This window comes from Cotesia typhae, unplaced genomic scaffold (genome assembly GCF_013202065.1).
Source record: "Cotesia typhae breed Kobodo isofemale line unplaced genomic scaffold, CoteBio_Ctyphae contig_4, whole genome shotgun sequence".
NCBI lineage: Eukaryota > Metazoa > Arthropoda > Insecta > Hymenoptera > Braconidae > Cotesia > Cotesia typhae.
The window spans coordinates 1,485,306-1,512,010 of record NW_027423748.1 but is presented as its reverse complement, the minus strand read 5'-3'; the positions used below and the strand labels follow the sequence as shown (position 1 = coordinate 1,512,010).

The 26,705-nt window shown below is 40.2% G+C and overlaps 3 protein-coding genes across 3 annotated transcripts; 2 read left to right on the top strand and 1 right to left on the bottom strand.

Moving 5' to 3' along the window:
* Positions 1-1,670: 1,670 nt before the first annotated feature.
* Positions 1,671-3,547, bottom strand: LOC141527239 (uncharacterized). Its single transcript, XM_074242611.1, has 2 exons — positions 1,927-3,547; positions 1,671-1,823 (listed from the first exon to the last, which is right to left on the bottom strand). Exon 1 carries the CDS (start codon positions 3,367-3,369, stop codon positions 2,248-2,250), a length of 1,122 nt encoding a protein of 373 aa, XP_074098712.1. The 5' UTR covers positions 3,370-3,547; the 3' UTR covers positions 1,671-1,823; positions 1,927-2,247.
* An 11,839-nt stretch (positions 3,548-15,386) lies between these two features.
* LOC141527443 (uncharacterized) lies at positions 15,387-17,306 on the top strand. The gene has a single exon (XM_074242929.1). The coding sequence runs from the start codon at positions 15,387-15,389 to the stop codon at positions 17,304-17,306; it is 1,920 nt and encodes a 639-aa protein (XP_074099030.1).
* A 132-nt stretch (positions 17,307-17,438) lies between these two features.
* On the top strand, positions 17,439-19,327 carry LOC141527442 (uncharacterized). Its single transcript, XM_074242928.1, has 2 exons — positions 17,439-18,570; positions 18,657-19,327. Exons 1-2 carry the CDS (start codon positions 17,439-17,441, stop codon positions 19,325-19,327), a joined length of 1,803 nt encoding a protein of 600 aa, XP_074099029.1.
* The last annotated feature ends 7,378 nt before the right edge of the window (positions 19,328-26,705 follow it).

Below are 26,705 nucleotides of genomic sequence, written 5' to 3'. Positions count from 1 at the left end.
TATATATATATATATATATATTGTAACAGTTTTTACCTGCTCAGGCTGGCCCCTAATCAATTTTAAATTTAACTAACAAAACTAACAACAATAAAAATTACCAGGGCGCCACCAGGATTATTAATCACGGTTCCTGGAACCGGTCCAGAGCTGAGAAATCTTAATCTTAGAGTAGAGAGAGTGGAGGAAGGTGCCGCTAAATAATAAAAATTTAATTAACAATCTGTACAGTTTTATTAACAATAAAAATAACAAACTTAACAAATTTAAGCGCTCACACACACACTTTAATTAACTTATAATCTAACGAAGCGGAGAACAACTGCGAACTAAACGATATTTACAAACGAACCTTCCAATTGACGATACGATGACTAGACGGGCTTTTTCGAACAAACGGTCTCCCACACCTGTCTTAAAACTAATTGGGCTTTTTCGAACAAACGGTCTCCCACACCTGTCTTAAAACTAATTGGGCTTTTTCGAACAAACGGTCTCCCACACCTGTCTTAGAACTAATTGGGCTTTTTCGAACAAACGGTCTCCCACACCTGTCTTAGAACTAAACTTAAAACTATAAGTCCACCGGACTAACACAACTAACTCCACACTTGAAATTTAAGTCCACAGGACTACCGAACTTAACACTATTAACACTCTCTATCACGCATAACCCGCTCAATTCTTCACACACATAACCCACACTTCGCTTAAATAATTTATTTTTAATTTTAAAAATGATTTTAAATTAATTACAATTTACTTTTATTTTACTCAATCATTGGCTATCGGTGAAACGAAAATTCCTATATAATGACCAATTCTGACTAAACTTTTACTTGATGACCTTGACTCAATATCACTGATTACTTGGACTTAATATCCACGCTGACAATTATCAAGTGTCATTTGTTTTAATTTAATCCCCTCACGGACTTAATCCCCAAAATTTACTTAATTTATACTTGACAAAAATAAATTTTTTTAATAAATATTTTCAACAAAAATTTTCAATATAATCTTCCTAACAATTTTTCGATCGGTACTGTTTTCAATAATAATTTCTTAATGTAATATTTTTAATAATTGATTCTCAATATAAAATAATCTTAATAATTAATTCTCAAATAATTTTCCGACCGGCAATTTTTCAAATGGTAAATTTTTAAATATCACAATAATTAATTCTCAATAAAAATAATCTTAATATAAATATTATCTTCTCACTATAAAATATTATTACTAATTTAACATTCGTTGATCAGTTATAATAATTCGACACAAGTCGAAATAGTCAAATTTATTTGCTAGAACATTCGCTAGATAAGTCTTGTTTGACCTTGGGTATTGGAATTTATGCGACACACAAAGTTGACGCTTGACGGAAATTCCACGAATAAAAACTTGTCGATTATTTTTAATAAAAAAAAATCAATCAACTTTTCAATTTAAATATTGTGAAAATAAATTTAACAAATTTTCAGATGTTAATTAATTAATTGAAAATTTTCAGATATTAAAATTTTCCCCTGCAAGGTCGATTAAGTGATCCTCGGGTATAAACCCCCATAAAAATCACTCAATCTAAAAACTAGCAAATGTTCCACAATTAATTTATTAAATTTTAATAAAGAAAAAAGAGGAATGATAGACCGAGTATGAACCGCGGTCTATCTTCCACCCACGGAATGAATAATGTACCTGGGTAAACGTTTTACTCCTTTCACGAATATTATGTGCCGTGGTGAGTATTCCAGGTGCAGGTTGTAAATTTCCTTTTCCTTATCCTTCACTCCGGGTACGTCTTGAAATTCGGTATATTCCTGTAACAGTGCAACAATTAGAACTCCCGTCTAATAGATTGAAACGACAATCAAAAAAACCCATCGCAGCGTTCCGAAAATACGCTTGCGAAAAAATAATTACCTGTTAATTCCGTAGTGGTGACCGGTGCGGCTGACTATCAAACCTCTTCTGATTCTGTCACCCTCCAACTACCGAATACTTACCCATTCCACTCCCCTCTTAATTACTACACGGGAGACCCGGAAGATCGGGGCGCGCCAGTGCTGAGTCGACTAATTATCGATCTCAGGTGATTTATCGATTTAGGTAATTTACCCTGTTACACTCCTCCCCACCAGACCAGCACTGGGGGTCCCGATCCTCAGTTCCTCCGCGGGGTTGGTGAATCACAACTAAAACAGTGTAATTATTTTTAACAAGGATAATTTTATTTAGCACTATTTACAAGTCCTCATCGAGGTCCAGCTGAAGAACATCTTCGTCACTGGTCTCCTCGTCATTGAACAAGCCAATGTCCTCTAGGCCCGAGTCCTCGGATATCGGCTCACCTTGGCCTCCCATCTCCATCTCACTCCAGTTTGGCCCTCGGAGCTCCCTCTTGTTCCTCTTCTTCTTCCTCTTGGCAGTTCGTCGACGGACTGGAACGTCAGTTGGTTCCGGTCTCGGCATCAACTCGGCGCGCGGAATGCCAGTCTCCATCTTGCCAGTCCTAGCTGCTCTTTCCATAGCCTCCTTGAACAGACTGGCCCGGTATGCAGCGAAGGCAGGGTTCAGATGTGGCGGGCACTCAGGCAACACGAACGTTGACATCGAAGCTGTCGCTAACTGAGTGTCAGCAGCGTATTGGCTCCGGGTTGGAGCTACCGCAGCCCCCACTGCATCCCTAGATGTTGGTTTATTGGGTGGAACTGGCTTGGACCGAGACGCTGGAGGTTTCCATGGAGCAAACAGTCTTCGAGGTGGGGTCACGGCAACATTAGACCGGGTGAAGACCCTGGTCTTCACTGGTATTCTGGACTCAACCGAGATATTAGGAGAAGTCGTCTTAAGACGGGGTATGGCACCCTTGGACACACCTAGAACGTGTCCGGGTATAGCGCCAATTCCCTCAACCGATGTTGCAATAGACCCAACGAGTTCTGACCCTTGAGTCGTTTCAGGCGCAGACGTAGGTGTTTGAGAATTCTCCAGTGGAATTGAAACTCGAACCGTCAGAGGAGAAGTCTCCGATTCCTTCTCCACGTGAGCCGCTCGAGATCCAAAAGTCAACACTTCTAGAAGTCTGGGCCTTTTGTCCTTCATTCGCTCCCCCACAGTCGATGCTCTTGCCCATGCTGCCCGCAGTTTCACCTTAGGTGTCTGGGGATCCAGCAGCAATTTATTAAACCTAACTCGACGCCTGTTGAGCCGGGTCTGACCTTCAGTGCAGCCATGCCATTTCGACTCACTAGTGTAGACTCTCCCTTGGATCAATTTCTTTTTATCCTGAGCTGGTACCGCTCGGTGAGATACCGAGGGTTCTGCAGATTTCGATTCCAACTTGCTGGTTCCAGCAACCCCCATTCGGTGGAAAACCGAGGGTTTGGCAGCTGACGCCGTCGAGACGCGCCCCCCAGTCACAACGGACTCCTCTCGGTTTGGAACCGATGGACCAGCGTCCACTATGGCTGGAGTACCCGTCTCGGAAACGGCAACTCCCACAGGGCTTGCCACCGAGGGTGTAGTTGTTGCTGGAAGTAAGTGAGAACCAGGCACTTGAGGTCCCAGCCTCCAAAAAGCAGATACCCGCGACGTAGAAGGCTGAATTGTTAGCAGCCCAGAGGATAGTACATTGTACGGCTACTGAGTTGGTCCCTGGCCTTACTCCTCCGATGTTAATCTGGGCTGTCTCTTTCTGCCTCGGGTATTTCCCTTGGTTTCTGGCCCCTCCTCCATTTCTCTCCATAATCCTGGAAAAATCATTAATTAGAAAAATTTTGACGACATACTTTTCCTTAATACTAGATTTTTTTATCTGCTAATCGATTACTGCGCCTCGGGAGTTTTAAATCAGGGATATAATGCTGACCTAACAATTTCCCCTTCTCGTTTTTTAACTCTACGACCAACGGACTAATTAACTTAGAGACTAATGCAGGCCCTAAGTACTTAGCTCCGAGACTCGCGCTATAACCGGCCGTCTTATTACTAAGCTTACGATTAGGATAATAAACTCTATCTCCAACAGAAACCTCCGGAATCTTAAAATTTAACCCGTGGTATTTTTCCTGTCGTTCCTTTTCCTTCCTCATGTTGGATTCAATCTTATGCCTGAGCTCATCGAGACGTTGTACTCTCTTAGCCCACTCTTGGCTTTTAAAATCCAGGTCTTCTAATTCCAGGTGGCATATGTCACCCGCCTGGCGTGGTTCTTGGCCATGGCATAGATAATAGGGAGACATTTTAAGAGATGAGTGGAAAGCACTATTATAGGCTAATTGGAACTCTCCTAGGTGTCTATCCCAATCTGTTTGGTCCTTACCGACATATGCTCGAATCATGGGTTTTATCGTACGATTTATGCGCTCTACAGGATTTGCCTGAGGATGAGAGACTGCAATCGGGCTAAACTTTACTCCAACTTGCCCCAGGTACTCTTGTACTAGAGAATTTATGAACTCTTTCCCATTGTCTGTTACCAGGAACATTGGGTATCCCCAGAGTGAGAAAGAGTGCTTAAAACACTCCAGTATGAGACTTCCAGTGTGTTTACGCAGCGGGTAGAACAACGAGAACCGGGTATACAAGTCTTGTACTATAAAAATGTATGCATTCCTTAACTTTGACCGAGTGAAAGGACCCGTGACATCTGCTGCCACTACTGCCCAGGGTTTAATCGGTTGTCTCGTCTGGAGTGGAGCTTTAGATGTACTCTGGTTGTACTTAACCCGTTTGCAAGTCTCGCAGGCTTGAACAAAGTCTTCAATGTCTTTAGACATTCCTGGCCAGTAGAATTTTATTTTAATACGCTCGTACATTTTGTCACGACCTAGATGACCAGCATCTGGTTCTTCGTGATTTCTCCTCAGTATTTCTGGTACTTCATAATCTCTTAGGACCTTCTTCCATTCGTCTTCGTCACCCAGGATCTCCTTGAGGGGATCGGGTCTGCGATAATAAAGACAATCCTCCCGTATTTGCCAGTCTGGAAAGTTCTTCGGATGTTTCCTGACATTGTTGAATTTTAGGTCATACCAACTGGAAGATTGGATATGGACAAACCTAGCTGTTTGTAATCTGTCCTTTATTTCCATCCAATCTTCGGGAGAATCATCTTCGTATAGGCGAGAGAGAGCATCTGGGCCTTCGTTTGTCGTACCTCGTTGATGTTTGATGGTAACTTGGTGAGAAAATAACTCCACTGCCCATCTTGCCAGGCGTCCATTGGGTTCTCTAAGTGAGTGCAGCCATAATAGAGAAGCGTGATCTGTTACTACGGTAAATGGGGCGCCTTCGAGATAGCACCTCAGCTTCCTCACCGCCCAGACTACAGCTAAGCACTCTTTTTCTGTAGTCGTATATCTAGTTTCTGCACCTCGGAGCTGGCGACTCAGGCAAATAATTAAATGTTCCTTGTCCGTTCCGGGTTCTTTTTGCACTAGAAAGGCACCCAGACCGGTATCGCAGGCATCAGTGTATAATACGTACGGCCAGTCTGGTTTGGGAATTGCCAAGGGCTGAGCATCAACGAGAGCTTGTTTTAATTCGTGAAACGATTTTTCTTCTTCTGGACCCCATTTCCACTCCGAATTTGCGCCAGTTAATTTATTTATTTAAAGGACCTTGAGCCTTCGCAACATTCTGGAGATGACGGTGGTACCAGTTTACTAAGCCCAGGAAGCTTCTTAATTGTTTCTTGTTTGTAGGAGTAGGGAAATTGACAACAGGTGCGATCCTTTCAGGATCCGGGTATAATCCAGTTTCGTTGACCACGAATCCCAAAAATCTAACTTCGTTTCTGCAGAATTTGCACTTCTCCGGATTAATGAGGAGGCCAAATTCACGAAATACCTCGAACAGCAGAGCCAGGACCTTCAAGTGTTCTTCGAATGTCTCGCTTATCGCGATCCAATCATCGAGATAAGCGAAAACCTGTTCAGCCCATTTGAGAGGCAACTCCCTCTGGACCAAAAGTTCACAGAATCTAGTTTTCGCATGGTCCATGGCTTTTTGAAAGGTACTAGGAGCTCCTACTAGTCCGTATGGCATTCTTAACCATTCGAATTGGCCTCTTCCCTCTACCGAGAAGGCTGTCAGTGGAACTGAATCTGGAGACATTGAAATTTGATGAAATGCTTCGCGTAAGTCCATTGTAGATATAAAGGTGGCTCCGTGGAGAGCACTCAGAATTCTGAGCATGTTAGGCAATGGATAAGCTGGTGGAATCGTGACTTTGTTGAGTGGACGATAGTCGATACAAAATCTCCACTTGTTGTTGGATTTCGAAACCATCAATGGTGAACATGACCAGACACTGAAGCTCGGGCGGATGAACTTCTTCTCTAACAGCTCATCAATCTGTTTATTCAGCTCTTCATTCACGACTGGGCTTCTGCGATAAGGTTTTATTCGCACAGGTTGTGTTCCGGGTTCCAAAAGAATTTCGTGTTGAATAATTTTTGTCGCCCCCAAATTTGACACTTCATCAATTTTATTTAACTCGATTTCCAGAAATTTCTCCATTTCCTCCTCTTGGAGTTCTGACATAGCACACAATGGTGCTGACTTCTCGTGACAGTTGATAGGTTGGAAAGGAAAAACCTCCGGAGAGTCAGTGAATTTCCATGTACAGTTCTTGCAGTCGATCAGCACCTCGAATTTTGTCGCGAAGTCCATCCCCAAGACCAAGGAATAACCTAGGTCGGGTAAAACGCTCAAATACTGTTCTCCAGCAACAGATCCGATCTGAATTATGAAAGGGGCTCCACCCTTACTTTTGCAAGTAGAGTGATTAGCAAGAAGCACTCCTTTCTTAGTCTGATCGTCTTGAAGCTCACCAGCAGCTAGATGTTTGATATCTTGGTACACCTTTTCATTTATATACGACCTCTCACTGCCTGTGTCCAGAATTCCCTGGAGTTTTACTCCAAATAACCATACCGAAATCGGGATACGTGACGTTCTTTCCGGTGGTGAACCATTTCCCGGTTTGAAGATTCGTCGGGTAGCCAGTCTGTGAATAAAAGACGCAGAGAGAGGTCTACCTTGAAATACTCGAGGTAAAAATGAAGCTTGTGAGGCTTCCAAGACAGCTGGTGTAGTTGCTGGTTCACATAGAGTCTCGACTTCGTCTTCCCACTCCGAATCAGAGATTTCTCCTGCTGTTGAATTTTCTTCGGAGTCATGTTCCACCAAGGATATACAGGGTTCAATTACTTCCTCCGGAGGAGCTGATAAGGGATCCTCTAATAAGGTAATTGCTCTTAATACCTCCTCTTCACAGAGTGGTTTATTTATTGACTTATCTTGTATCTCTAATTCAGCAACAGAATCAATGACATTGTCACTGTCTACCTCATCTGGCCCTCGAGAAGAGACTGGTTTATTTCCCGCGTCTTTTCCCGGGTATGAATCCAGATTGGTTTCATTTAATACAGTGAAATTATTGTTTCCCTGGTTTTCAAATTGTTCCGGTAAACACGTGGGAAACTTACGTGTTACCTCTAAGCATTTTTTTGGTTAGATTGAACGACCTTCTCTGCAGGAGGTTCAGTATTAGTTGCTGCTGATCCAGGTTGGTTATTCCAGAGAGCTGATAAAGGACAGTTCTCCCTGGTATGACCTATTTTGTAGCAGAAATTACAAACTTCTCTTCTTGGACCAGGGCAGACTTCGAATGTATGACCTGGTGTGCCGCAGTTGAAACAAGGGCTCGGTCCTCGGATGTATTTTAGGTTATACATTTGGCCCAGGTCTCGTATAGGTGCATTGGAAAATTGTAGTCCTGGTTGTTGAAGAGTCCCATATTGTCCTGATGAGATGGTATTAGGGGTTTCAGTTTGTATATTCTGCACCGGCAATTGTTGGTTTGCTAGTTGAGTAGCATTTGGTTGTTGTGATGGATAAAACTTCGTGCGATAATATTGTTTGTTGGCTTGAAACTGGTTATTCGGACGTCTGATGACTCCGTAACGGTTGTCGTATTCCCTGAATTTAATTTCATATTATTGAATTCGGGGAGTTCCACCATTTCCTCAACAAACTCTATATCTTCGTTAGGAAGTTGGATAGCTCCAAAACGAGGTTTATCCGTGTTCTTCAATTGTGAACTAGACTGGTATTTGCTACTCGAGTCTTTGGTACACCTGGCTGCCTCGTGTAATACGTTGAGAAGGTCTTCGTATGTTGTTACTTGTCTGGAGAAGACCATGAGTCTCAGCTCGTCAGTTAAATGGTTACGGATACAGTTCACCTGTTCCTGGACTGGTGGAGGAATCTCCATCGATTGATATTTTTGTTGGACATTGAGCACGAACTCCGTGGCATTGTCCCCAGGATTCATCCTCATCTCACTTATGTCCAGGATCATTTGATGGTCGGTGACGGGGCTCCCGAAAGCTTTTCGGAACTCCTGCTTGAACTGGGCGAAATTTTGCCATCTGTAATAGTTCGTATCCACCCAACGAGCTGCTGCTCCTTCAGGGTATAACTGATCACCTTCATTAGCTCTGGTTCACTCCAATCTTCTCGTCTCGCTCTAGCCTCCAATGCATTCACGAAATCGTTAGCTGTTGTGTCTTTTTGAGGAAAAGAAATGCCGGACATCTGTATGCTGTCTTTGATTTCCTTCCAGCGGCTATAAGAGATGTGTCCAGGTCTAATGTTGGTGTTCAACCCGTTGAAGTCACCTCCAGGCAATCTACGTGTGTAATTATCGGGACCAATCCCAGGATAATTAGCCTGTGGTATGCAAGTGTTACCTGGTGTGAAACCCCGGTAACGATCTTGTTGTTCAAGATTAGTTTGATAATCCTGATGATTTATTGTATTGATCAATGGGCGAGAAGTCAAGCCAATTGGTCGAGTCTCTTGGTTATTTAGCTGTTGGTATGTAGGAGAACTCGAATTTCCTCCAAGATGCGCTGTCCCTGAGTAAATCTCACGAGCCAGTCGTTCCCGTTCACGAAGTTGACGAATTTCCTGCTCTTGTTGTTGATGCAGGCGTTCGAGACGTTCTCGTTGAATTTGTTCTTGTCTCAATTGGTCTCTTAATGCCTGTTCCCGTGTCTCTCTTACTCTTATCGCTTCCTCGACTCCTAGAAGTCGTGTTCGAGGTGCTTGATTGGTTGTAGGATCACCTCGGAGTCTGTGTTGTAACCAGGAGAGCTCACGGTCCATGTCGTCAATTATTCCGTTCATCGTGTCAGCAACCTCTCCGAAATGTAAAGAAGAGTTTGACGAACTGGCTGGAGCTGGTGTAATCATATTCCCTCCAGTTACATCGCTGATTCTGGCCATGTTTTGATTTCCAGGGAACAACGCAGTCCCACTCGTACCTGGAGTCTCGCCTATTGATATACGTTGTTTGTTTTGGACCGAAGATATTACTCCCGCGGATCCCTGTTGTCTATAACCCGGGTTTAATTGAGTCGACTCACCCATGGGCGCAGGCATGACGCCTGACCCGGGTACTTGAGCTGACTCCCCCAAGGGTCTCTGATCAACGTTGGATCCTGGTCTATTAGTAATAGTCGGTGATGTTCTACCCCGGCCTCTACCGAAGGAAAGTCGTCGAGCCTCTTCTTCTGGCTCTTCGAGTCCTTGAGACCTGGTTCTCGGTCCACCTTGACGTAACATTATGTTTGAATGTACAAAATATTACTCGAATCTGAAGAATCTCTCTGTTGGAACACGACAATAAACTTGTAATTGAAATATCCTATGTTAATTTTATTATATTTTAGAAAAAGTAAAATAAAATATTTGTTAAATTCTAAAACCAAAAGGAATTTTTCAAGAGAAAAAGATTTTATAATTTATTCAATAAGATATAACTAAATATTTTCTCTGTTAAAGAAAAGAAGCTTTTGTTAAATTTAATTCGAGTAGGATAAAAATTCCTCTAGAGATTATGTGTCAAAAATTCTTTTGAAAAGTAATTACTACGTTTTAATTCAATTGTCAAATTTTAATAAAAGAAAATTTTACATTGAAATAAATTTTAAAAGCTAAAAGAATTTGTTCAAAATGAGAAAAGATTTTCTAATTTTACTAATTAAAATTTAATTATTTATTCACTACCAAAGAAAAGAATTTTTGCTAATTTTAAATATAACAGGATTAAAATTCCTTTCAAAAGCAATTGTCGGAATGTCTCAAGTAAATTCCTCAAAAATGAGTAATAAGTTACCCAAGGTAGTCAAAATCGAAAAGTATTTTAATCCTTATTTAAGGAAAAAATATTTCGACTTATTTCGACTACCGGGTTTGGATGTTTTGGCTATTTTCTTTGGTACCCAGAGTAGCTGTGACTTGTAGAAAAACTACCACAAGCCACTGGGTTTAGCCGAATGATAATGATGACTTCTTTTTTTTTTTTTTTTTTTTTTTTTTTTTTTTTTAAATTTTAAAATAAGTATCAAATTAATGCTAATATTACAATTTCGAGGAAAATTTAAAAGAAAGAAAATATTTCGACACTTACTAACGCACCTTTCTAAGTAAAAAAAATTTTCGACTAATAAAAAAAAAAATTTTCCAATGATTGAATAATATTTTTCCAATTAATTAATCAAAATTTTATTACTCAACAACTTCCATTCTCTCTCTATGGGGTTTTTAAGAAGTTGGGCGCCAATGTAACTGTTTTTACCTGCTCAGGCTGGCCCCTAATCAATTTTAAATTTAACTAACAAAACTAACAACAATAAAAATTACCAGGGCGCCACCAGGATTATTAATCACGGTTCCTGGAACCGGTCCAGAGCTGAGAAATCTTAATCTTAGAGTAGAGAGAGTGGAGGAAGGTGCCGCTAAATAATAAAAATTTAATTAACAATCTGTACAGTTTTATTAACAATAAAAATAACAAACTTAACAAATTTAAGCGCTCACACACACACTTTAATTAACTTATAATCTAACGAAGCGGAGAACAACTGCGAACTAAACGATATTTACAAACGAACCTTCCAATTGACGATACGATGACTAGACGGGCTTTTTCGAACAAACGGTCTCCCACACCTGTCTTAAAACTAATTGGGCTTTTTCGAACAAACGGTCTCCCACACCTGTCTTAAAACTAATTGGGCTTTTTCGAACAAACGGTCTCCCACACCTGTCTTAGAACTAATTGGGCTTTTTCGAACAAACGGTCTCCCACACCTGTCTTAGAACTAAACTTAAAACTATAAGTCCACCGGACTAACACAACTAACTCCACACTTGAAATTTAAGTCCACAGGACTACCGAACTTAACACTATTAACACTCTCTATCACGCATAACCCGCTCAATTCTTCACACACATAACCCACACTTCGCTTAAATAATTTATTTTTAATTTTAAAAATGATTTTAAATTAATTACAATTTACTTTTATTTTACTCAATCATTGGCTATCGGTGAAACGAAAATTCCTATATAATGACCAATTCTGACTAAACTTTTACTTGATGACCTTGACTCAATATCACTGATTACTTGGACTTAATATCCACGCTGACAATTATCAAGTGTCATTTGTTTTAATTTAATCCCCTCACGGACTTAATCCCCAAAATTTACTTAATTTATACTTGACAAAAAATAAATTTTTTTAATAAATATTTTCAACAAAAATTTTCAATATAATCTTCCTAACAATTTTTCGATCGGTACTGTTTTCAATAATAATTTCTTAATGTAATATTTTTAATAATTGATTCTCAATATAAAATAATCTTAATAATTAATTCTCAAATAATTTTCCGACCGGCAATTTTTCAAATGGTAAATTTTTAAATATCACAATAATTAATTCTCAATAAAAATAATCTTAATATAAATATTATCTTCTCACTATAAAATATTATTACTAATTTAACATTCGTTGATCAGTTATAATAATTCGACACAAGTCGAAATAGTCAAATTTATTTGCTAGAACATTCGCTAGATAAGTCTTGTTTGACCTTGGGTATTGGAATTTATGCGACACACAAAGTTGACGCTTGACGGAAATTCCACGAATAAAAACTTGTCGATTATTTTTAATAAAAAAAAATCAATCAACTTTTCAATTTAAATATTGTGAAAATAAATTTAACAAATTTTCAGATGTTAATTAATTAATTGAAAATTTTCAGATATTAAAATTTTCCCCTGCAAGGTCGATTAAGTGATCCTCGGGTATAAACCCCCATAAAAATCACTCAATCTAAAAACTAGCAAATGTTCCACAATTAATTTATTAAATTTTAATAAAGAAAAGAAGAGGAATGATAGACCGAGTATGAACCGCGGTCTATCTTCCACCCACGGAATGAATAATGTACCTGGGTAAACGTTTTACTCCTTTCACGAATATTATGTGCCGTGGTGAGTATTCCAGGTGCAGGTTGTAAATTTCCTTTTCCTTATCCTTCACTCCGGGTACGTCTTGAAATTCGGTATATTCCTGTAACAGTGCAACAATTAGAACTCCCGTCTAATAGATTGAAACGACAATCAAAAAAAAACCCATCGCAGCGTTCCGAAAATACGCTTGCGAAAAAATAATTACCTGTTAATTCCGTAGTGGTGACCGGTGCGGCTGACTATCAAACCTCTTCTGATTCTGTCACCCTCCAACTACCGAATACTTACCCATTCCACTCCCCTCTTAATTACTACACGGGAGACCCGGAAGATCGGGGCGCGCCAGTGCTGAGTCGACTAATTATCGATCTCAGGTGATTTATCGATTTAGGGTAATTTACCCTGTTACAATATATATATATATATATATATATATTGAAACACTAGAATTTTTACTTCTATGAAAAATTTTAGTTTCCAGGCCACTAATCCTCGCGGATAAGAATTTGTTGAAAAAGGCTAAAATCATCAATTGGCATCAAAAATCGCACGGACCATGACTAGAGAGCTAGTGGAAAATTATTCTATTCATAGTGGGAAATCATTCTAAATTGTCATTGGGCCGCTACCTTCGAAACCCCCACTCAGTCCATCGGAGCTAGCGAGCCAATGTATTCACATAATCCAATCCCCTCTCAAATCACCTGACTGTTTAAAAGAGGAAGCGAGGAGACCTACTGACAGTCCACTTCTAACCATTGAGCCAAGAAGAAGAAGAAGAAGAAGAAGAAGCCAATCAAGAATCTACAGTAAGCGAGCAAGGCTTACAGCTACAGTGCAGTATATTTGGATCTCAAGTGAGCAAGGCTTGTATATCCACGACTAAACCATTCGGACCATTTCGGATCATCTCGACTACATCAAACGCTGACTAGTATCGTTAAATCAGTTCTTTTAAGAGCTAAAAACTAAACTTTCAACAATTCTTATCAGAACTAATCAATTCTCACTCCCATTTTTTAGAGTGAGAATAAGTCTTCTCAAGACTACTCAAGGCTCCTATTCAAGAGCGTGTGACTAACAAGTCATCTCAAGACTACTACGTAGTCTTGATTATAACGGTCTTTTTCAAGACCAACAAAGAATTACAATCGTAAGAAACCTACCCAAGTTTGAGAGAAGGTGCCGGTATTATAACCGAACCATTTTATGGTCCCTCGAGCCGGATCTTCTCTCGGCTTGGGTAGTACTAAGTGACATCTCCAGACTTATCTCTGAGAGTGCACAACATTGTTTGAGATTGATTTTCACTACTTTGCGCATTGCGGAGCACTAAGTGTTGCGGGAAGTCTTGTCACTCAAATCCTCAAAGATGTCAGCACTTCAGGCTAGATTGTCGCTGCAGCAGTCAAAGTACGCGTTCATCATGTCTCTGCAGAAGGAAGTTCAGGCCGAAACTCATCAATCTTTCAACATTCACGTGGCCAAAGCAAAGCTGTTGATGCTCAAGACCAACTGGGAAAAGTTTGAGGCAGAGCACGAAAAAATCATCCTGTCTAAGGTCGAGATCCCACCAGACGATTCGTACATCAAGAACAACGCCTACGAAACGGCTATGCAATGCGTTGTTAATGTCCAAGCTGCCCTGGAAGAGAGGATATCAGAATTAGAAGCAGCTAATCCTCCTAGTGGAACTAGTCTTGCCAACGCAAGTCTAACTGGAGGAGCAGCAGTCAGACCATCATCATTGCCCAAAATTCCGATTCCACCATTTTCTGGTAACTTCGGAGATTGGAGAGCCTTCTCAGATCTGTTCGTCTCACTGATAGGGGAAAACACAGTCATCTCCAATGCAGAAAAGTTTGTCCATCTCAGAAACAGTCTCTCTGGAAATGCTGCTAGTCTTATCTCAAACATCAAAATCTCAGCTGACTCTTTCCAAGTAGCCTGGGACATGCTAGTCAAGAGGTATGAGAATAAAAGACTTCTCATAGCAGCTCAACTGGACAAGCTTCTACGCTTAAAGACGCCAGGCGTTCGGTCATCAGCAACTCTCAATGATCTTCTCAACGTCGTTTCTGAATCAACCAACTCTCAGAAAGCTCTCGGACTTCCAGTTGACCAGTGGGATTCAATCATTGTTCATCTCATGACACATCATCTAGACTCCAAAACACGCGAAGATTGGGAAATGCATCTTGGGTCATCAACGGAGTATCCATCTCTAGAACAGTTAACTGGTTTTCTAACTGGTGCTGCTAGAGCTCTAGAAAGTATCGAGGAGCAGTCCAAGACCACATTAAGAAAGACAAAATCAGAAACAAGGGCATCTCAACCAGCAAAGGTTCATCACGTCATCTCTGAGCAACCTGGAACGTCATCTCAACCAGAAACCAAGCCATGGGTAAAGGACTTAAATAACACCTGCAAGTACTGTGGCAAGAATCATTATCTTGCCTTCTGTCCAGACTTCTCAACAAAGTCAGATGCTGAGAAGCTTCAATTTGTGAAAACCGAACGGTTGTGCTACAACTGCCTCGGTCGACACAACTTGTATAAGTGCAGCAACACCCTGACTTGCAAACTCTGTAAAGAACGCCATCATACATTGATGCACGGCTTGTTTGCAAAACCCAAGGAAAAGCCAACATCTTTAACAGCCTTCTCTGAAAAGTTATCATCGTTGTCTCAACATTCTCAGACAGAAGACAAGTCAACTCCACAATGACGGTGGCAGCCGTCATCTCGAAACCCACGCAGTCATCTCAAGCCAGGAAGACATCTCAGATCAAGAGCATCTCAAACTGATACCAACATCACCAAATATAAGCAGTCATCTTAAAAGGTTACCATCAACAAGTCATCTCAACCCGAGCAGTAGCCTGCTCAGGCAAACCAGTCCTCTCAGATAATTGACATCTCCAAGTCATCTCAACCAGAGCAATTGCCTGCTCAGGCAAATGCAATAGCTTTATCAGCAATTAACACAAGAACTGCAGTAATCCTGGCTACTTGCAAAGCACTAGTAGTGTCTCCTAACATGAAAAAACATACAACTCGTCTTCTCATCGATCCAGGATCAGAATTGACATTAGTCTCAGCCAAGCTAGTTAAAGAAGCAAAACTCAACCAACTAGCCGCTGTGATACCAATCCTAGGCGTGGGTAATCAGTCTTCAAGCAAAACTCTTGGTCAAACGAACTTAACCATTGAGTCTTGCATCTCACATAAACAAGTCCATCTCAGAGCACATATCCTGCCTCAAATCACTACTAAGATTCCATCAGTCTCCATCATAGACCAGCATTGGTCTCATCTGAGCAAGCTAGAAAGAGCCGATCCAGACTTCCTGAAGCCTGGACACGTTGAAATCCTCTTAGGGGCTGATACGCTTAATCAAATACTAGAACCATCTCCAATAATTAAAGGGCAATCAGATGAGCCATTAGCAATTCACACAATCTTTGGATGGGCCTGTCTTGGACCAGCATCATCTCAAGCACGAAATCTCCCTCTCAGGTCTCTTCATACTGTGACAAACGATGAGCTTCAAGACTCTCTCATAAGATTCTGGGTTCAGGAAGAAGTACCAAATCAAACAAAGCCATCTCTCAGTTTAGCAGAAGCGCAATGTGAAGAATATTACATTAGCACACTCTCACGAAACCAAGAAGGGCGCTACGTAGTGCGAATACCACTATCAGCTGACATCTCACAGTTAGGAGATTCTAGAGCTATCGCTTATCGTTGTTTGAAACGACTTTTCAAGCGTCTGGAATCTGACGGACTTCTCAAACAGCGGTATACGGACTTCATGCACGAGTATGAAACATTAGGCCACATGGTAGCAGTTCCAAAGGATGCCCCTGAACCTAAACAAGTCTACTACCTACCTCATCATGGAGTTCTCCGAGAACAAAGCACTACTACAAAGCTCAGAGTCGTTTTCAACGGGTCATGTAAAACCACCTCACAAGTATCACTCAATGACATTCAGCATGCTGGTCCAAAAACTCAAAGAGATATATTTGACGTATTGTTGTTCATCAGACGTTTCAAATTCATCTTCATGACTGACATAGTCAAGATGTTTCGACAGATTCAAGTCCATCAGGATGATTGGGACTTACAACGAATTCTCTGGATCAACCAACAGAATGAAGTTCAAGAATATCAACTAAAAACAGTTACGTATGGAACTAGATCAGCACCATACTTAGCTTGCAGAACATTATTCCAACTAGTGGAAGATGAAAAGGAAAGTTACCCATTAGCAGTTGATTCAATCCTAAAAGGCAGTTATGTTGATGACATCTCAGGTGGAGCTGATTCAATTGACCATCTCAACACAATAGCTCAACAGCTTAACAGCATGTGTGCTTCAGCCTGTCTTCCACTAGATAAATGGAAAAGCAACACACAAGAGTTTATTATTCCATCGACATCTCAATCCAAGGACAAGTCATCGCTTCACACGTTTGATGAATCATTATCAAAGGTATTAGGTCTCTCCTGGTCATCAACTCATGATCAGTTTACATTTCAAAGCTCCATATCAGAAAGTGCAGTAATAACCAAGAGATCAATTCTCTCAGAAGTAGCTCAACTGTTCGACCCTCTCGGCCTCATCTCTCCAGTGGTCATTAAAGCCAAAATTCTGCTCCAGCAACTTTGGCTTGAGAAGCTTGATTGGGATGATCAACTTTGCCCTGATACAGTAAATCAATGGACCAAGTTTCGAGAAGATATCTCAAAGTTAACCGAACTTCGAATACCTAGATGGATTAATCTGCAAGCTAATTCATACTCCGTACAACTCCATGGATTCTCCGATGCATCTCAACTAGCTATGGCTGCTGTTGTTTACCTCAGAGTCACTGATCATAAAGGAAACTCAAAAGTCACTCTAGTCTGCTCAAAAACTAGAGTCGCTCCAATCAAGAGGCTAACAATTCCATGATTAGAGCTTTCAGCTGCAGTGCTTCTCGTCCATCTCATAAAGCATACACAATCTACATTAGAACTCCAACATGTCCCCGTATTTCTATGGACCGACTCTTCAATAACACTTGCATGGGTTAAAAATAACCCCATGAACTGGAAAGAATACGTTGGAAACCGAGTTCCAACTATTCATCAGACACTTCCAAATGCAAGTTGGAGATACACATCAGGAAAGCTCCATCCAGCAGATTGTGCTTCAAGAGGTCTAACCGCTTCTCAACTAATTCAGCATCATCTCTGGTGGACAGGCCCACCATGGTTAGCTCAATCTCCTGAATATTGGCCAATCTCCGTAGCTCCATCTCCAACAGAAGATCTCGAGGCACGACCTGGCATCTCGTTAACAGCAGTTATACAGCCAACAATTTGGGACTTGACCGATCTTCCATGTGTAAAAACATTCCACAAGGATCTTAACAAGTTACTACGAATAACAGCACTACGTCAACGAGCCATCTCATGTTTCAAACGAATCCCCAACTCGAACGTATCAACATCTCCAATTGGTCCAGCAGACTTAGAGAAAGCAAAACTATTTTGGATTAAAGCAACTCAGCAAGCATACTACTCATCCGAAATCAGCACCATAGTATCAGGAAAACCCCTAGCAAAATCTCACGCCCTCTCTAGACTAACTGCAAGATTAGATCATCAAGGTAAACTTCGAGTTGGAGGAGGTCTTCAAAATTCTAAACTTGATCATGACAGCAAGCACCCACCCATATTACCTCGACAATGCAAACTTTCTGAACTTCTCATCGCTGATGCTCATGCCCGGACCTTCCACGGTGGAACTCAACTAACACTAATGTACCTACGACGTCAATGTTGGATATTAGGAGGAAGAGCTCTAATCAAGTCTTTTATCCAACACTGTTTAGTCTGCGCCCGAATCAGAGCAGTCCGAACACAACAACTCATGGCACCTCTACCGTCATCTCGAGTGACTCCATCATTAGTTTTTGAAACTACTGGAGTTGATTACGCAGGACCAATTACATTAAAGACATTTCAAGGAAGAGGTGCAAAGAAATTCAAAGGGTGGATAGCAGTCTTCGTCTGTTTCTCAACGTCAGCAATTCATCTTGAAGCAGTCTCAGACTACTCAACCGAAGGTTTCTTGAAGGCATTTCGACGATTTACAAGTCGACGAGGAATCTGCAAAACATTACACAGCGACTGTGGTACCAATTTCAAAGGAGCTGACAACGAATTGAAACGTCTCTTCTCTCAGGCTACATCAGAATCAAAAGAGCTTCAACGTCTTCTCACTAATGATGGTACAAATTGGAAATTTAATCCCCAGGAGCACCGCACATGGGAGGAAAATGGGAAGCTGCAGTGAAATCTGTTAAACGTCATCTCCAATTGTCAATATCGGAGACCAGCTTCACATTTGAAGATTTCTCCACTCTCTTAGCACAAGTTGAGGCAGTACTCAACTCAAGACCTCTCAGTGCTCTATCAGATGATCCAGAAGATCTCTCTGCTCTAACTCCAGGCCATTTTATTCGAGGAGCTGCGCTCAACTCTATACCTGAACCATCTCTAACCTCCGTAAACGAGTCAAGACTATCTCAATTTCAACGGATTCAAGAACGATTTCAACAATTCTGGAACCGATGGTCAGCAGAATGCTTATCCGCACATCAGTCCATCTCAAAGTGGCGTAACCAGCAAGACGATATCAAACTAGGATCCTTGGTGCTAATAACAGATGAAAGACTTCCCCCTTCAAAATGGCCTCTCGCAAGAGTAATTCAACTTCACCCAGGGAAGGATGGACTTACTCGAGTAGTCACTCTCAAGACAGCTACATCAATTCTTACTCGACCAATTGTCAAGTTAGCTCTTCTCCCACTAGCTCCTCACCAAGAATCGCCTGATGGAAATTCTGCATTCCTGCAGAATTTAGGGGGGAGAATGTTGAAAAAGGCCAAAATCATCAATTGGCATCAAAAATCGCATGGACCATGACTAGAGAGCTAGTCATGGTACTAACAAAAGCACGGACCATAACGAGAGAGCTAGTGGAAAATTATTCTATTCATAGTGGGAAATCATTCTAAATTGTCATTGGGCCGCTACCTTCGAAACCCCCACTCAGTCCATCGGAGCTAGCGAGCCAATGTATTTACATAATCCAATCCCCTCTCAAATCACCAGACTGTTTAAAAGAGGAAGCGAGGAGACCTACTGACAGTCCACTTCTAACCATTGAGCCAAGAAGAAGAAGAAGAAGAAGAAGAAGAAGAAGAAGAAGAAGAAGAAGAAGAAGCCAATCAAGAATCTACAGTAAGCGAGCAAGGCTTACAGCTACAGTGCAGTATATTTGGATCTCAAGCGAGCAAGGCTTGTATATCCACGACTAAACCATTCGGACCATTTCGGATCATCTCGACTACATCAAACGCTGACTAGTATCGTTAAATCAGTTCTTTTAAGAGCTAAAAACTAAACTTTCAACAGTTCTTATCAGAACTAATCAATTCTCACTCCCATTTTTTAGAGTGAGAATAAGTCTTCTCAAGACTACTCAAGGCTCCTATTCAAGAGCGTGTGACTAACAAGTCATCTTAAGACTACTGCGTAGTCTTGATTATAACGGTCTTTTTCAAGACCAACAAAGAATTACAATCGTAAGAAACCTACCCAAGTTTGAGAGAAGGTGCCGGTATTATAACCGAACAGAATTAGTTGCCTGGATTTCGTTTATAATTTTGGTCCACTGCCCTGGGATATTCCGCTCCCGTATTTATGATTGTCTTTTGTTTTAAGAGAGCTCGATTAGAATGATTATGGGACAGAAGTTATCACGTGTGCCAGTTAAGTTTATTTTACTTACTCACAAAAGTTACTGTGCAGATGGTCCTTCTTCCGTGGTTGGTGTTGTAATTGATTAGATGAAATTACGCAGTCTGAATAGTATAGTGGATAAATTAACTTGATTGATAACAAAATTGCAACAAACTTAATTTTCTTTCACTAGCTAAACACTTGAATTATACTTATTATATTCGGTGATGAAATACAATAGATTTGTGGTATGATTATTTTACCAATATTCTAGGTTGTCGATGGTTAATTATTTATAATAACGCAATGATATTTTAACACAAAATAGTAGTAATAATGATGATATAAACTTATTAATTAATTAGTAGATTTGGTAGTTGTTAATAGTTATTTAGTTTTGGTGAGTAATCACCTAATAGTGGTAATAGTAGTATAGTGGTAATAGTGGTAAGATTGACTAAGATAAATCTAACGTGGTGGTTGACACCGGGGGATAGATCGAAGTGTCGATCACCGCTCAAGTATCGGGGTTTGTGACCGTTTTTCCCCTCCTCGTGCCGTCTTGTGACGTCACGGGACTATCTATTATTTTAGCTAGTGTCGGTAACGGAAATTTCGGGTGGTAGTTCGCCAGGCTGATAAAGTCGGGACATTTTGTAGTGTCTCAATATATATATATATATATATATATATATATATATATATATATATATATATATATATATATATATAATATATCAAAAATGCATGTAGGTACTCAAACAAAAGCTCTTCATGAGTGTAACATCGGAATGAGCTTATATATTTAAAAACTTCAATAATTAAGAAATGACATTGTATCTTGTCAACTAATGATAATCTTAAAGATATAAGCTCATCTCGACATTACACTCATCGAGACCTTTCATTTGAGTACCCACATTAATTTTTCATATATTTTATATATTTATATATATTATATATTATAACGCAGAATTTTTAAAGTCGATCCAGGTGTTCGATCGCTACAGTGGTCCTCGCTCCCAGACCTTGGCGGGAATCGCCAATTTATAATCGGGTTTTCCTTGGGGTTTTACGGGAACTTAGTTCTTCCTAAAATTCTCAATTATACTTCGGTATCTTCCCGATTTTTGGTTTCTGGTCTCAATAAAATTAGGGCGCCAGGTAATTTTTAATCACTAGAATTACCAAACCAGTGAAAACGTAATCAGATAATTTTTATTCGCTAGGAATTATCAAACTAGCCAAACTCAAACTAAAAACTTAAACATAACCGTACACGTAGACAAAACTTAAACGAAATTAGATAATTTTTGATCGCTAGAAATTATCAAACTAGCCAATAAACGTAAATGTAACCGGAAACACAAAACTTAACAAAATACAGACCAAATAACCAACAATCGGAGAGACAACAGGATACCTCGGGGTTGCTCAGTGTGCTGGTTTGTGGAGAGAGGATGTTATTCGAGTAGAGAGTGAATCCATGATTGCAATGACTTTATTCGCAACACCAAAATTTATATTCAACCAAATCCTTATTTATTTAACAAAAACTTTAACCTAAATAACAAACTTGAACATAACTGCAACAAAATTATCGGAACGATATAACTAACAATAGGATACGCTATAGTCATGTTACAGACTCTTACTCTTATAAAATTAAACAAATAAAATAAATAAATCTCAAAATAACAATCCCAAATAAATAAATGAATCTAAATAACTTGAACAATATTCTCAAATAAATCTGTCAACGTACTCTAAATTATTTACACACAAAAGTATTCTATAGAATCGGCTATCTAGTATCTTATGACTAAGAACTCAATTATTAACGCTCAAATTACAATAAATCAAGCGACCTCATACCTTTTTGAAACAATGTCGATGCTGAGTAACTTTTTATTTTATTTCTAACAACTTTATAAATCTGTATTTTTATCTGGAGCCAAAAATAAAATGCAAAAGACTGAAACCTTAACCTGGAACTTAAACTCTACGCACGTCCGATCACCTGAAGTGACCAGTGGCAACTCCCACACGCGACTGTACTCTACGAAGTCCAAAACTCGACTGGTAAACGTGACTCTCTCACAACTAAAATCTCTATAAACAATTAATTCTCAAATATTTTAAATCTTTAATCAAACCCTTGAGGCTCAAAGTACGGATATTCCTTTGATGGATGCTCTCCAGGAATTGACTACGGCTGGGATCGAAACTCAAAAACTCAAGACGTAAACGTAACATTAAACAAAAGTGGATAATTTTTATTCGCTAGAAATTATCAAAACTAGCTAAAACGTAACCGAAAACTCAAACTGATCCCGTATGCTTTCGTCATGTCCCTCTATGTCGGAGCGCTGGCATCTCAACCAGACTTAAGCATTCCACCTGGAAGTCTCAAAAGGTTAGACTGGTGTCTAACGTCAAACGAAGCCGGGTGACTTACAGTCCCGCTCCACGGTAACGCTGACTTACCTACGTCATCTGCAACCTCAAAACCCAAAACTAAAAATTCAGAACTCGAAACTCAAAACTCAAAATAACTCAAAAATAACTTAATAAAATCCTTAAATGACTTGACCTTGATATTTTTCACAACTTGACTCTAAAACTGACTCTACTCTTAAAAATCCTAAAATCTCAACTGCAACATTAATTTTCTAAATTCACTCTAAAACTATATTTTCGTTACTCGGCATCAACACTCACTTAATTCACAAAACAATTTTCTTTAATCTTCAAAATTATATTTTCTATGGTATTTGGCCTTGAAATATCAGCTTAAAACTACAAAAATTCGTTGGCGCTAGTGACGTTCATTTTAAATAGATCCCGGTCGTTAAAATAAAGTCACAATATATGTATATATATAAAATATATCAAAAATGCATGTGGGTACTCAAATGAAAGCTCTCAATGAGTGTAACATCGAAATGAGCTTATATAGTTAAAAACATCATTAGTTAACAAAATACATTATCATTCGTTAATTTGTAACATTTTTGTAAATATAAGTCCATTATGACTTTATACTCATCGAGACCTTTAATTTGAGTGCCCACATTAATTTTTCATATATTTATATATATTATGTATATGAATATATGAAAAATATATGAAAATGCATGTGGGTACTCATATGAAAGCTCTTGATGAGGGTAACGTAGTGTTGAAAAAAAAGCCAAAATCATCATTTGGCATCAAAAATCGCACGGACCATGACTAGAGAGCTAGTCATGGTACTAACAAAAGCACGGACCTTAACTAGAGAGCTAGTGAAAAATTATTCTATTTATAGTGGGAAATTATTCTAAATTGTTATTGGGCCGCAACCTTCGAAACCCCCACTCTGTCCATCGGAGCTGCCGGGCCAGTGAATTGACAGACTCTAATCCCCTCTCAAATCAACAGACTGTATAAAAGGAGGTAGCGAGGAGAGCTACGACACAGTCCACTTTAAACCATCAAGCGAGGAAGAAGAAGAAGAAGAAGAAGAAGGAAATACGCCAACAGTCTACAGTAAGCGAGCAAGGCTTACATCAACAGTACAGTATTTAGGATAGCAAGCGTGCAAAGCTTGTCTATCTTCAATCGAACGTCTTTATCCAGTCATCTCAATCTCAGCTACGTTCGAGTGTCATTAAATCAACTCTTTTAAAAGCTAAAATTCAAACAGTTCTTTTCAGAACTCAATATTCATTTTCTCTTATTTAAGAGCGTGTGACTAATAAGTCATCTCAAGACTACTGCGTAGTCTTAACCAATCGGTCTTTTTAAGACCAATAAATAATTTTATTTGTAAGTAAACCTACCCAAGTTTGAAGGAAGGTACCGGTATTAGTACTGAACATTTTGTGGTCCCTCGAGCCGGATATGAACTTTCCAGAGAGGCTATTTCGGAGATGAACAAATTTCTCCGCATTTGAGATGGCTGTATTTTCACCAATTAATGATCCGATCAAATCGGAAAAGGCTCTCCAATCTCCGAAGTTACCAGAAAATGGTGGAATCGGAATCTTGGGCAATGATGATGGTCTGACTGCTGTACCTCCGGTTACACTTACATTGGCAAGACTAGTTCCACTAGGAGGGTTAGCTGCTTCTAACTCTGATATTCTTTCTTCCAGGGCTGCTTGAATATTAACAACGCACTGCATAGCAGTTTCGTAGGCGTTGTTCATGATGTAAGGATCGTCTGATGGGATCTCAACCGTGGACAATATGATCTTTTCATGCTCAGCTTCAAATTTCTCCCAGTTCGTCTTAAGCATTAGTAGCTTTGCCTTGGCCACGTGAATGTTGAAGTTGTGGTGCGTCTCTGCTTGGACTTCCTTCTGAAGAGACATGATGAAGGCATATTTGGACTGCTGCAGAGACAGTCTTGCCTGAAGTGCGGACATTATTGAGGATTTGAATAGCAAAACTTCCCGCAGCACTTAGTGCTCCGCAATGCGCAAAGTAGTGAAACCCAAACTCAAGAAATGCAACGCACACTCAGAGATATGTCTTGAGATGTCGCTGATCACTACCCAAGCTGAAGGAAGATCCGGCTCGAGGGACCACAAATTGCGGAGATGGACGAACTTTAACTCCAATCTCCGAAATTACCGAAGATTCCAATCCCACCATTCTCCGGTAATTTTGGAGATTGGAGAGCCTTCTCAGATTTGTTCGCCTCTCTAATCGGAGAAAACACAGCCATCTCAAATGCAGAAAAGTTTGTTCATCTCAGAAATAGTCTATCTGGAAATGCTGCTAGTCTCATCTCAAACATCAAAATCTCAGCTGATTCATTCCAAGTAGCCTGGGACATGCTTGTCAAGAGGTATGAAAACAAGAGACTTCTAATCGCAGCTCAGCTGGATAAGCTGCTACGATTAAAGACGCCAGGAGTTCGGTCATCAGTTACTCTCAACGCACTTCTCAATGTAGTTTCTGAATCAACTAACTCACTGAAAGCCCTAGGACTTCCAGTGGACCAATGGGATTCAATAATAGTACATCTCATGACACACCATCTAGACCCCAAGACTCGTGAAGATTGGGAAATGCACCTTGGATCAGAAACAGAGTATCCATCTCTACATCAACTAACTGGTTTTCTAACTGGTGCTGCTAGAGCTCTGGAAAGCATCGAAGAGCAATCCAAGACAGCTTTTAAGAAAACAAAACCAGACACAAGGCCATCTCAACCATCAAGAGTATATCACGTCATCTCAGACCAACCTGGAACGTCATCTCAAACTGAAGTAAAGCCATGGGTGAAGGACTTAAACAACACCTGCAAGTACTGTGGCAAAAAAATTACCTTTCCTTCTGTCCAGACTTCTCAACGAAGCCCGATGCTGAAAAACTTCAGTTAGTCAAGACCGAGCGGTTGTGTTACAACTGCTTAGGTAGACACAACCTGTACAAGTGTATTAACACTCAAACTTGTAAGCTGTGTAAAGAACGCCATCACACATTGTTGCACGGCTTGTTTGCAAAACCAAAGGAAAAGCCAACATCTCTCACAGCCTTCTCTGAAAAGTTATCATCGTTGTCTCAACATTCTCAGACAGAAGACAAGCCAGCTCCACAATGACGGTGGCAGCCGTCATCTCGAAACCCACGCAGTCATCTCAAGCCAGGAAGACATCTCAGATCAAGAGCATCTCAAACTGATACCAACATCACCAAATACAAGCAGTCATCTCAAAAGGTTACTATCATCAAGTCATCTCAACCCGAGCAGTTGCCTGCTCAGGCAAACCAGTCATCTTAGATAATTGATATCTCCAAGTCATCTCAACCAGAACAATTGCCTGCTCAGGCAAATGCAATAGCCTTATCAGCAATTAACACAAGAACTGCAGTAATCCTGGCTACTTGCAAAGTATTAGTAGTGTCTCCTAACATGAAAAAGCATACAACTCGTCTTCTCATTGATCCAGGATCAGAACTGACATTAGTCTCAGCCAAGCTAGTTAAAGAAGCAAAACTTAACCAACTAGCTGCTGTGATACCAATCCTAGGCGTGGGTAATCAGTCTTCAAGCAAAACTCTTGGTCAAACGAACTTAACCATTGAGTCTTGCATCTCACATAAACAAGTCCATCGCAGAGCACATATCCTGCCTCAAATCACTACTAAGATTCCATCAATCTCCATCACAGACCAGCATTGGTCTCATCTGAGCAAGCTAGAAAGAGCCGATCCAGACTTCCTGAAGCCTGGACACGTTGAAATCCTCATAGGGGCTGATACGCTTAATCAAATACTAGAAACATCTCCAATAATTAAAGGGCAATCAGATGAGCCATTAGCAATTCACACAATCTTTGGATGGGCCTTTCTTGGACCAGCATCGTCTCAAGCACGAAATCTCCCTCTCAGGTCTCTTCATAATGTGACAAACGATGAGCTTCAAGACTCCCTCACAAGATTCTGGGTTCAGGAAGAAGTACCAAATCAAACAAAGCCATCTCTCAGTTTAGCAGAAGCGCAATGTGAAGAATATTACATTAGCACACTCACGAAACCAAGAAGGGCGCTACGTAGTGCGAAT

Excerpts from the sequence above, each read along its gene's own strand:
- LOC141527239 (XM_074242611.1), bottom strand. The coding sequence starts at position 3,369 with ATGGGGGTTGCTGGAACCAGCAAGTTGGAATCGAAATCTGCAGAACCC.
- LOC141527443 (XM_074242929.1), top strand. The coding sequence starts at position 15,387 with ATGAAAAAACATACAACTCGTCTTCTCATCGATCCAGGATCAGAATTG.
- LOC141527442 (XM_074242928.1), top strand. The coding sequence starts at position 17,439 with ATGAACTGGAAAGAATACGTTGGAAACCGAGTTCCAACTATTCATCAG. Across the intron at positions 18,571-18,656 it reads AGCTGACAACGAATTGAAAC|GAGCACCGCACATGGGAGGA; the intron begins GTCTCTTCTCTC and ends TTTAATCCCCAG.